The sequence below is a fragment of the Anthonomus grandis genome, chromosome 1 (genome assembly GCF_022605725.1).
Source record: "Anthonomus grandis grandis chromosome 1, icAntGran1.3, whole genome shotgun sequence".
In the NCBI taxonomy this organism is placed as follows: domain Eukaryota; kingdom Metazoa; phylum Arthropoda; class Insecta; order Coleoptera; family Curculionidae; genus Anthonomus; species Anthonomus grandis.
This window is the reverse complement of record NC_065546.1, coordinates 16,709,599-16,722,835: the sequence shown is the minus strand read 5'-3', so window position 1 is coordinate 16,722,835 and position 13,237 is coordinate 16,709,599. Positions and strand designations below refer to the sequence as shown.

The 13,237-nt window shown below is 31.5% G+C and overlaps 1 protein-coding gene across 4 annotated transcripts in view; it reads right to left on the bottom strand.

Moving 5' to 3' along the window:
• LOC126744949 (nucleoprotein TPR) overlaps positions 1-12,695 on the bottom strand; it is a 122,276-nt gene extending 109,581 nt beyond the window's left edge. The window contains exons 1-2 of one of the 4 annotated variants that reach the window (XM_050452566.1): positions 12,595-12,695; positions 12,353-12,517 (exon numbers count right to left, since the gene is read on the bottom strand). In XM_050452566.1, the coding sequence (XP_050308523.1) occupies positions 12,353-12,506 (154 nt within the window). In that variant the 5' untranslated portion in view covers positions 12,507-12,517; positions 12,595-12,695. Of the gene's footprint in view, positions 1-12,352 lie in introns of all 4 variants that reach the window. The other 3 variants (XM_050452575.1, XM_050452584.1, XM_050452593.1) reach the window with 3 other exon arrangements.
• Between the last annotated feature and the right edge of the window lie 542 nt (positions 12,696-13,237).

Below are 13,237 nucleotides of genomic sequence, written 5' to 3'. Positions count from 1 at the left end.
CGAAGCTAAAGGACGAGCTGAATGTGAGCGATAATCTAATGATCGCAAAAGCCAGCGAAGCATTAAAAAATCGTGGTAATCGATACTGTTGCGACTGGAGACCCATTCGCCGAACATGGGAAAATTTTTGCGCTGATCTCATCACTGCTTTCCCAGACAAAGAGTCACCTGGCGTTCGGGCATTTAAAGCTGCTACACTAAGAAGCCGTGATTGTGATTCATTGTGTGATTACGGAAACAAGAAAATTCGAAGTATAAACAGATTTTATGAACAGTTACCGTGGAACACAATTTTGAGTATGGTTGAATATGGGTTGGATCACGCAGAAGCACGTGCTGCGCTGCATATTCAGCTACCGCAATCTGACCGAAAAGTCATGACAATCTTTAGTGACTTCGACGCACGCCGGACTACCAAACGGTCCTTTGAAGCTGAAAATTTGCCCAGAAAAAAATTCCGTATAGAGGAAAAGCCTGAAAAGTTTAACAGGGCACTTAAAGGATCCTGTTTTAAATGTGGACGTCAGGGACACCATCAAGATGCTTGCAATAATAAAGAAGAATCGTCAATGCAAATTCAGCATGATATGGCTGGTTCATCTAAAATCCCAACGTGCAGTCATTGCAAGAAAATTGGCCATAGCGAAATAAATTGCTGGTATAAAAATGGAAAACCTAAGAAAACCTTTTTGCTTAAAAAATGACGCCATCTGAATACAACACCAATGGCGACATTATTATGCAAAAACAGTGTGTCTTCTTTTTCTTATCTTATTGATAGTGGTGCCGACGAATCGATAATAAAACATTCAGTGGTAAAAACAATAAACGCGATAATTAAAAAAGACGGTACAGTTCGAGGGTTTTCGGGGTTTGGGGCCCAAACTGTTTATGCTGACGGTGTTTGTAACCTAATAACCGTTTTACCGAATTTGACTTTAGAGATTACGTATGCAATCGTGCCGGATAGTGTTATTCCAGATGGCATTGACCTTATTATTGGATGGGACGTTATGAGTCGACCGTGTTTACAAATTGAGAAAAGTGCTTACGGGCTTGAATTATCACATTGTATTTTACCTAGGGAGTCTAAAATAATGTGTATAAGAAATGTAAACAGTATTCGAATTAATCAGCCTGATTTGGAAGAAAAATTAAAGCTGCAGATCGAGAGTCTTTTACTGTTTTACGGCAATAATATATCTGGAGGAGGTACTTAATGCTTTGTCGAGTTGTGGGTTTGCCTTAAACTATGAAAAGTGTAAATTTTTTGCCAAAGAAACTGAATATCTCGGTGTTATTTTAAGTGCAGGATCAGTGCGTCCTAGTTCACGTAAAATAAATGCTTTAACTGAAGCGCCTATTCCAACAGACGTTAAAAGTGTACGACAATTTCTAGGACTTGCTAGTTACTTTCAAAGCCTACTTCTTACGATTTTTCTCATTTAAGATAGAAATTCTCCCCACCACTTTATTTGACATTTGACAGAAATGGTTGTCAAAACATTTTTGTCAGGAATACTTTGTAGATTATTTCGATAATATTTTGGGATGCAGGTTATTAAAGGTTTTTTGGAAAAAATAGGCTTTAAACTTTTTAAGTAGCTAGAACGCCCTCTAGCGGTTGACCAATGAACTTCAAAATATTTTCCAGCAATTTTCTTTGGGCCACTTTTATACTAATTTTTTTTTCTCAACGCTCTACGATTATTGGGGCCTGAGATACAGCCGAGGAACATTCTTAATGGGACACCCTGTATAACCTGGTACTGGCGCCAAGAAGAATGAATGAACCCTCTTACCTATCAGATATTCAAGAGGATTTGGTCCACGATTGAGCTTAGAAGATTTGATAATGGACCATAATTCTTTATTACAATTAGCAATTTTGTTATTAAGATAAATCTTCTTGGCGTGTTTAATGAATTTTTTATAGATATTTCGATATCGTATCAATAGTGCTAGAAAGAACGTATTTCCACCAAAATACTTTTTTTATTTATATTCTTTTTTTAATTAAGGTAAAATATTTTTTTTTTTTAAATTTAGATCTAAGTTACAATAATAATAAATTTAAAACTAGGAAAGTACAATTTTCTTGCTGCTACTTTAAATTTATTCAGTGACATAAAATTTAAAAAATCAAGTACCATACTTGTTTTTTAAATTTTATGTTTTCATATTTATTTAAAATTATATTAAATCAATTCTATTGACTGGGCAATGAACTAAATAAGACATTCTACAGTACAGAACATGTAAGAGGATTTGATTGTGTGAGTGATTTGAGTATGGTACATGAATTTTAAAAGTGGTCAGGCATTCAGCATATAGTTATTCAAAATTGCAAAAAAGTTCATGTATGCAAAAGACACATCATAATATGCCCTTCTGTCAATTAATGAATTTAAGCTAAGATAAAAGTTTATCAACTCATTGGCAAGATTCATTCCTGATTTCTATAGAATATAACTAGCATATTTCAAAAACTTATTTTGAATCTTATTAATTCCCTCAATATGTATTTGGTTGTAAGAACACCAAATAACACTTCCAAAAAAACAGATGGCACCCAAGTGGGATCCCTAGGAAACCCCAGATGTTACATTGAAAGGATTGGATTGCTAGTATTAACTTGTTGCTATCTGCCAGATGGATAGAATGCTATCCAGCTCAGTAGGATACCAGGTAAACCATAATAAGAAAGTTTTCTCAGCAACAAGGTATGGCTGACCTTCTCAAAGGCCTTGCTAAAGTCAGTGTATTTTGCATGAGTTGCATGACCCTTTTCAAAGTTTTCAAAAAAAGATTCAAGTTCGTATCAACAGAATGTTCTCTTAAAAATAGACTAAAAAACCAATCTGTTTTTGAAGGTGGTAGACAATGGTACAGTGAAAACATCTTGTCGAACTTGCATTGTCTTATTTATTTAATGTAACACGAGGTTTCGGTTGGTAAGTATCTCCAACCGTTATCAAGAGAAAACTGTTTTTTTTTTTTTAAACCAACATGACACACTGCTCAAAAACCTTGGGAATTGCTAATTGAATACTTATGGACCTATAGCTTCTGACATTTTTCTCTCTCTGTTTCTATGAATGATGTATGAAAGTTTCCAGATATCTGGAAAATAGCCAGATTATATGGACTTGTTAAATATGAGATATAAAGCAAATCATCAAATCAAAATAAGCTTTAATAATCATCAACTTAAAATTAAGAAAAAAACAGAATAAAAGCATTAAAAAAGAGAAAAAAAGGAGGAAAATCAAAAGCTATATATATACATACAAAAACATACACTGTAGACTCCACAAAAAATTAAGCATAAAACTCTTCAAGGTTATAGTAGGCCTTTTCTGTCAGATACTTTTTAAGCCTATGTCTAAAGCATTTGAGTGTTACAAAATCTGTTACTTGGCAGGTGATTGAATACCTTTATACCTTCAAAATTGATTTCTGAATAGGAGCGGCTATGGGAACGGGTAGTTGATTTCCCCTCTGTCATGTCACATACCTGGGGTTCTCATCCATATACTTATGCCGATTCTTGAATATGATGCTAACAATTTCAATATAGGCAAACAGGTGACTGTTAGAATGTTTTCTCGAGCAAATAGAGGGCGGCAGAAATCCCGAGGTTTTGCCTTGCAAATATACCTGAGGGCTCTCTTTGCAAAATAAAATTAAGATTATAAACTAAATTAAAATTAGCATAAAACTTAGATTGCTTACCCAGTATTTTAGTAATAAAATTTTCTAAAATAAAAATTACACTAATTTTAAATACAATACAAGAACTAACTATCAATGTGGGTAATTAGGCATTCAAATAAAATTTAAATAAAAAAAGTGTTATGTTGCCTATCAGCTAAGACTCAGGAAAGTTGTATCATTTATAAATTCATCAACTGAATAATAGCATCATCTATCTTTAACAAACAACGCTGCGTCCAAAATGTAAGTGCATGGGAGTGTTAAGATTTTACTTTGTTTAAATTTTTCCCTGCAAGTCTTGACTACTTTTAGGCTATATATGTTTCTGATACAGCGTTTCTGAAGAACAAAGATCCTACCTGCCTCCGAGCTGTCACCCCAGAATATGACTCCATATTTTAGACAAGAGTGTACATATTGATGATTTATGATATGATTTTCTGAGATCTCAGAACCCACAAAAACTCGCTGATACGATCCTCCAGATAGGAACAGAACCAAGAATGTGCTACGCCTCTAAAACCATAGCAGCCGAGCTTCAGAAGCAGAATCCCATGGCTAACACAATCAAATACCTTTGAAGGTCACAAAAGAATGCCTCGGAAACACTACCGCCATTCATTTGGGCATAAAAATCATTCAAGAAAATGTAAATGGCATCATTCGTATTTCATCAGAGCTTTTTTAGATTGTACAGATCTAGAAAATTTAATGTGTTTTCTACTTCAAGAGCCATGATTATTACTTCAAGACTGTCATGCATAAATTCATATAAGAGCCTGGATGATACTTTTGGACTATATACTGATGAAACGAATTTTGCAAACAAGTTGTCTATGTCAAAATCCTGCTCAGCTGTATGTATTATCTTCAAAATACATAACCTGTGGCACAGTATGATGTATGAAAATTAGATTTAGAGCATAAAAAATTCCAAAAGTTCTTAGGATTACCATTTACAAAATTATCACTATGTGTAAAAAGTTCAAAGCAATATTTTGATAACTGACGACATTGTTTTCTTAGGTTGTTAAAATGGTTGTAGTCTGCCTCACTATTTTGTTTTTCACTATTAGTATGTATTTTTTATGTAATATATTTCCTTGATAAATTAAAGTCTTAAATTCCTTGAAAAACCACTGTGGGAATTTATTAGATGCTTTAAATACTTTAACAGGAAGAACAAATCAAAAAAAGAAGATATCACAGAATAGAAATTTTGAGCCGTGAACCATATTATCCTCAATAATAGACAACCACTTGAATCTCAAAAAAAAAATAATAATTTGTCAATGTGTTAATAATTAAAAGTCATAATTTGCATTTTTATGGTTTACTATACCATTATATTTTGCTAAACCTAAGGATGCAAAAGTGTCACAGAATAAAGTGTCTTTCACATACTTTCCGCTTTAAGTAATTTTTTTGCCTGTCTCCTTCTATTTGTTATTAAGAGTTTCTTTATTATTCTTTTCATTAAGTGGTCTATTTTTGAGTCTTGGTTGTGAATACTTTTTGGAATTCAATGTTCTTACTTTGAATTCTGCCTCTTTATCATTTATTATATTATTTGATTGATTATCATTTTTATTTAGAAGATTTGTATTATTTATTTCTTCAATAATTTTTAAATATACACAGGAGTATATGTATGGAGATAAAAATTTAATACGATTCATTATTTTAATACTTTTATTCATTTTTTCTATAATGATAATAATTTTCAGTCCGAATTTAATCAGAATTTTATTGGGTTGAGATGGATTAGGATTTTTTTGTTTCTTATGCATTAGTAATTTATTACCAGAATGTCAAATCATTTAATGCTGGTATATTAACTTGTTTATCAAATCGAATTGGAGATGCAGCATTACTTATTGGTATTGCTTGAATAATGTCTTTAGGAGGTTGAAATTTATTTATACTTTCTTTTTATAAAGAAAATCCCTTAATGGTATTTATTACAGTTTTTATTGTAATAGCCGCAATTACAAAAAGTGCACAAATTCCGTTTTCTTCATGATTACCAGCAGCTATAGCTGCTCCAACTCCTGTATCTTCTCTTGTGCATTCTTCTACGTTGGTCACAGCAGGAGTTTATCTTCTTATTCGTTCAAGAGAGGGGTTTTCCCAATCTTTAATAATAATTTTACTTTATGGTTCGTTATTGACTATATTAGTTACTTTATACTAGTTATTGATAGCGGGGGCTGGGGCAAATTTTGAGTTTGATTTTAAGTCCCAAAAGGGTTGATTTAAAAGAGTTATTGACAGCAATTTCATGGTTTTTAGAACTGGTAGTCAAATTCCTGTCCATTTTATATAAGAGTCTAGAAGTTCAGCATCACTAATAGAGAGATACCTCAAAGTCTCAGTTAAGATTATTAAAATATAGGACTCAACTTGAGCAGCGGTGAAAAGACCTTTCAGTTTTTTTTTTAGATAATGTAGGCATCTCAAGTTCCTAGCGGAACTTATCTCTTTCAATCCCCACCTCCTCACTTACGAGAAACTCTCTTATATTTATTAGTCGTAAAATATTTAATCATGTTCCTTTTTCGATTAGGACTGTTACAGACCTTAAAAAGTTTAGGAGAGAACTAAAGAAATTAATCTTACCAAAAGCTTACTACAGCATTGAAGAGTATTTTAACGACTCATTTTAATATTTAAAATTAATTATATATCTGTTGATCAGATTTATTTATTTTTTTTTTATTATTCTTCTTTTATGTTGGTTCTCGCCTTTTCTTTTCTCCTTTTTTGGTTTTTTCTTTGATTATATAAAATATGCTTCTATGTACAATCAAAATCGATTCTGTATTCTGTTTTTGTCCTGTATCCTGTATAACCAAATAAATACTAGTATTATAAATTCTAGGATTAGGAAGCTTTTAGCACAAGTTTGTAAACTTAGCAAATATAAGTATATTTTGACTTTAACTTTGACTTGAACTTCTAATCCCCATATTCAACCAGTCTTTTTTTGTCTTTCAAACCCTCCAGAAACTCCACCAAAAAACACCCCAGACAAATAGAAATCACATACACCTTCAGACTACTGCAATAGGCTGTAGAAGATTCTAAAACTCGTATGACAATCAAATGGACAAAATTATTTACACTAATAACATTAAATCTATCCTCCACTTCCCTGCTCACCAACAGCACCATAAATAAGCCTAAATCTGCTAAATACCTCCATAAATAAGCTTAGATCTGCTAAATCTAGAAAGAATAGTGGAATTGGGTAAATAAACTGATTCATCAAGTTTCAGTCAATGTTCTGTAGTGCAAACTAAATGAGGCAATTTTAGTTTTAATAAGAGATTATATAAATCCTTAGATTTTTTTCTGATAGATTGAATATTTTGCAGGAAGATGGAACAAATCAGAGAATAAATTTACTCCAAAAGTACACTTGTCAAGTAATAGATTGCTATTATTTAAAATATTAAAGTTAAGGCCCACATAAGGGATAGGTCTTATCTAGAGGATTAGTATTATTACAAGCAAGAATGAAATCATTTAAAATGTAGGGCAGAGAACAAACACCAAAAATAACAAAATCATTAGTTGAAACATCATGAAACAGTAAGCAGTCCTAGCAAGTTCTAAATTGATACATCCAAGTTTCAGAAATCATTGGAGATTGTCAGCATCACCAAACTGAAGATGTGAATGCTCTTGAAAAATGCTGTTATTGGATCCAGAAGCAACTTGGGATGATTGTAAATAATGATGGTATGCAACAACTTTGAAAAATGGTTTTTCAATGCTTTCAAATACGCTATGATTTGTGCGGCTTATCTCCAATAAATGATTTTCTTTTTCCACTTCAAGAACTTTTATGGAATAAAGCATTTCCTTATTTAAACTTTCAAAGCTGTAAAATTTCTCTGAACTGAATTTATACTAACTTTAAGGTCAGTATTTTCTTTCTCAATGGCAGTCAAGTTTATTATTAGGTCTTTATTCATGGAATTAAATTCATTTAGTTTGACAATAAGAGCATGGTTATCCTTTTCCAAGGATGTTGTTAGCAAATGAAGTTCCGTCTCTTTTACTTGTAGATTGGAAATCTAGACAGAGATTTTCTTGTTTCTTTTATTAAGAAAATCAATGTAAGAAGAAAATGTTTCTTCTGCCTTAGAAAATTGATCTTCAAAAATCACACTTATTCTCCTGAGCCTAACAATATGCTTGTCCTTATACTTTATTTTGTAAGTAATTTAGTAATTTTTAATTCATAGCTCTTTATACTGTTTTCTTCCTTATTAAAACTTTCAATCTAGCTAAAGGAATGAAGAGTTTTTTTGCTTTTCTAGTATTTTAAATAAAAGGAGTAGAAAGTGAGGAGTTAGAGGGGAGTTTCGGGTGCCACAGGCAACAGTTCTGGCAACATTGCTATTCACTATTTACATCAATGGACTAATGACTCAGCTGGAGAGGGATTCTGTTTTTTGTTTTGCTGATGATACAGGGGTTATTATTAGTGGAGAGAACTGAAACTTAACAAAGCAAAAGTCTAAATTCGCTTTACAATTTTTCTATTTGGCAAGTCTTTTGTATGTTTTGTATATTAAATATTTAAGGAAAAAAATTAGGACTGTTTTAGCACCATTATTTGTAAATTTCTAAATATTTTTTAAGCTTTGTTTAAAACAATTTTGTTAGGAACAATAAAGCATTTTTTGATTTACTTAAAGGAATAAAAAATGATTGGATGGTAGTCTGCATTCATTAAATATAGAAAAAATAAAATTTATGGCCATTTCCACACCTGAATTTCAGATGCTAAAAATGCATGATTCCTAGTGCGACAGAAGATTAAATTGGTATTAATCAAACCACATAAAAAGACAAATAAATCTAAGTACTTGGGGATCATACTAGATCAAAACTTAAACTGAAAAAAAAAATGTGGGTCAGTATGTGTCAAAAAATTATGATAAAATTAAGATGTTAATGTGAGTAGTAAGATTTTTTCCTTTTTAAATGTTTAGCAACAAGATTCTCTAAATGGAGCTTCAAACATGGAACAGAATGCTCTCCTGATATATAAGTACTCTTTCAATACTACAATAATTTCCCAGCAGCAGATATATGCAAAAATAGAATGATACTCTGCTTGGTAAAAGGTTTTAGGATAAAGGAATTGACACAATCCCTCAGCTGGAAAATAGCAAAATTGTAACAAGCCTACTTATGGCAGACAGCCTCAAGATGCAAGATACAAGACAAATGTTCCTCTACAATAATACCCAAAAACTTTCTGATAGCAGAGTTGTGCTAGATTAGGTTATAACCTTCCTTTAAAAGCAGGCTCCTATCCTGGTAAATAATCATGTGGCCCATCACAGTGAAAGCCCCACCATAGAAGCCTGCAATCATTGCTTCCGCATATATTTGTGTACCAGATGGTCCTCCCTTGACATGTACTTTACTCAAAAAGTAATTTGTACCTAAACTTTTCTATTCAGAAAATTTAATTTAACAATATACAGAAAATTCCATTTAACAAAAGTACATTTTTCACATTTTCACAAAAACACAATGTACCTTTTCTTTAATATTTTCACCATTTTATAGAAAAAATCTTACTTGTTTTCGAATTTAACTGACTCTGTATCTTAAATATAAATAAATACCAATAGTGCCACCTTAATCTGAGGAACCCTGTGTAATAAAAATAAAAGGACTCCAAGCATCCTTTCCTGTGGTACACCATTTAGAACATTATAAGTATTGGCTCTAGCTCCATCCCACTCCACAATCTGCCTTCTTCCTGCCAAATATTATTGAAAGCAACTAGTTGCTTCAGATGAGAAGTAGTGCAATTTGACAATCAGAATATCATGTAAATAAGAATATCCATGTTTCTACTTATATCAGAACTGACTTAGCTAAGAGCCATTGCAATGCCCAGGTTACCTTAAGGCCTGACTGAATACATGGAAGCATATGTTTAGGACCAATTTAAAGTGTTTTTCCACAAACTGGCAAAATACTTATACATCCAATGATGAAATATTAGGTGCCTTAGATCCACACTTAGTGAAACACTCGTCCAAGGTACCCATCAGGTTAAGAATTGAATTTTCCCATCCCTACATTAACCATTACCACAGATCTAAGAACACAATTATAGTACAATTATAGTACAAATATACACATAGTGTATATTTATTTGTGCCATTACAAAAAAACCTTTTTTTTTATTAAATTAAAATTAAAAATGCAATAAGTATACTTGTTAAAATGCCATTTAAGGAATATCTTGGCACAGTTTGTCGCCTTGCATACAAAGGGGCGTAACTCATAATTTGAATTTTTTTGGATTTCACCCGGAGGTTGACAAATTTGGTGTTTTCTAGCTGCTTTCAAAAGGGCGTAACTCAATATAATTTTTTGCCTGGGTTATGCACGCAAACTGTTTAGGAGTATCTCATCAAGTCATTTTAAAACAGCAGACAAAAAGGAGTATCTAAGATACTCCTTTTTGTCTTTTTGCCTTTTGTCTTTTTTATCTTTTTGCCTTTTTATCTTAGATCTCTTCCACATGAATAAGTCCCTATTTTTATTGTTTTATATTATAGACAGTTTAGTTTTTTTGTTAGAGTTTTTTACTTTTGGTTTATTATGATATATTTTTTAAGTTAAAAATTAACAAAAATGTTAACTTATTCTTATAAATCTGATAGTGTTAAGGGCGTTAAGAAACCTAAGTTTATTTTTTTGCGATAAGAATTTTTTTTAAAGCGAGGCCAGGATTTCCACTTTTCATTTCTTTGAAGTACTAGGTTAATTTGAAACTTAATAAATAAAATAAAAGTTTGATTACCATGGGTTGTTATTTTGCAAAGGGCGTAACTTTTTTAAAACAATTCAATTACAGCACACAAAAAGGTGTATCTCAATCTTTTTTTGATTTTTGGAAAAACTGGAAAACATTTAAAATTTCATAATAGCAAATTGTTCTAATCATAGATGCCCACATGAGCACAAAATTTAAGCTGCAAATTCCAAACCGAATTCTCACAGCGAGAGTTTTTCTTGAGCCAACATCTTAAAATGCTTTTCCTGTAAAATACAAATATTTCAGATACGCCCCTATGTGTGCAAGGCGACGAGTTTTGAATATTTTTTTTGTGACTGTGGTTAAGGTACAATGTTCCATTTTACTTCATATCATTTACTTATGAGTTCTTGTTTTAAGTACTATATTACTTTATTTAGGTTGATTTTATAGGCACCATTATTAGATTATTAAAGCTTCATTCATAAGTTTTTTTGTATATTTGCGACAATCGAGCATAGTTTGACTTTGACATGTTGAAAAACAATAATGGTAAATTTTGAATCATCCTCTGAAGACTAAAGGCACTAATAAACTTTGTTTTTAAATAAAGATATAGATAAAGATACATTTATAAAGAATTAAAAAAAAAACAGATTTAAATATCTGTATTTACTAGACATAATAAGAAAATATTGAAATTACATAAATAGTGTTTATTTCTTAGGGGCTTATTGGCTTAACAAGAATTGGCTTTATTTGCATGTTTAGAAAGAAGAAGAATAAATTGACTAAAAAAATGAAAAATAGCTTTAGGAATCCCACATTTTTTGCTAAATTAAAATATACCATCAGAATCGAATAATAATTACCTTTACATTTAATTAAATTTACAATTTATTAAGTTTGCTTTACTACCCTATTCATGAACTTTTCTATTTACTGTGTCATCAATTTATGTTTTTTCCCAATTTCAAAATGAAATGTTCATACAAACATTCGTTTGTGTACAGGTGTGCATTGATTCCTGAAATTTGCTAGAAAAAGATTCATAGGTTAAAGTTTGTTGAAATAGTTGTAGGAGGCAGTATGTTTGGAACTCATCTTACATACAACCTGTGGTTGCCTATTCCACATTCAAAGCAAGTGAGAAGTTAATTTATTTACATGGGTCAGAAAATGTTCTAACACCTTCCTCTTAGAATAAAAAAAACTTAACTCTTAGATTTAACAAGTTATATTAGATTTAAAATGGCTTAGTTACTACTCTAGATGAGTTTTTTAATTATGTTTTTTCCTGATAACAAAATATGTGTGTGTGATTTGAAAAAAATGTTATTGTACCCCATATTTTGCATTCTAATATCTACTAGTTCTAAGTTTTACCGACTTAGATTGATTAAGGCTTTGTCAATAACTCTGTTGAAGACCGAAAGACTACTTTTTGAATTTTTGAATGAGATAAATAGTTTTATTTTTTTCAAATGTTTACCTTCAAAAATAAAGGTTATGCCAGGTGTTATTTGTGGACCAATAGAATAAGTCAAAAAACATTGCAAACCTTAAAAAAAAACATTTAGATACTTCAATACTATAGGTATGTAATTAGTATTTGAAAGATGTATTTTCAGTAGTTAAGTGTGCATTGACCCTAAAAAGCTTACTGACTTATGTAAAGATCAACAATAGTTTTATAATATAAGACCTAAAAATACCTGTAAATTTTTGAAGCCATACTGGCATAAAATATATTCAATTTATTAGGGTATTTAGGAATGGCCTTAATGTAAAAGTTGCTATAGTTAGGAAGATAATTGTAAAACAAACCAATATTACCTGAATTTGAACTTTTGGTTTCCAGTAGGGCTTTCGAAGTTATTAGTTCATCGAATTTTTCACTAACGAACACAGATATTTTTTTACCGATTTCGGCGGGTACTGTTTCCCATTCCGCCAAGCTTAGGACAGATTCGAACACGAAGGATTCCATATTTGCGACTCCTAGTTAATATTAAATATCGGATTCTATATACGCATTTTCTGTTAAATCAATCTATTATTAAATATTTGCTACTCACAAAGCGTCTGTTATTAAATGCTCAACATTTCTCCTTATATTTGCAAATTGCGAAAAAACATGCCGGCAACAAACGAAACGGGACGATGAATGACAGGTGACAATTGACAGCTGACAGCGCGTCTTAACGTTGCCAGATTTTAATTTTGTAACAACCGTTCTCTTGCCAAACATTAAAGGTGTCTCCTCATGCTTTATTTAAATCGCATCTTTGGCAGTTGGCGTTGGGGACAAGTGTTTGTAATATTTATGTCAAACTTTTTGATTGTCATATAAAACGAATAGAAAGTTTTTCTCTTAAAAAATTATTTTAAATAATGCCTGGGCATAATTTGTTTACTAATTTGGAGATGCGTGATATGGTTTGTGCTTACGCGCAAGTAAATTTTAATATACCGCATGGAAGACGCAGCTATCAAGAAATATTTTCAGATACAAGACAATTTACAGAGACAACAACCAAACCATAAATTATTCCAAAGAATTTATAGCCGACTAGGAGAAACTGGATCATTTCGGCCAAAGTACTTCAGAAAGAAAGTCTCTATCCATACCACTCTACACCAGTTCAGTGTTTGATCCCGTCAGATATGCCAGCCAGAATGAAATTTTGTCGTCAATTTAAAAATTACTACATTTACTAG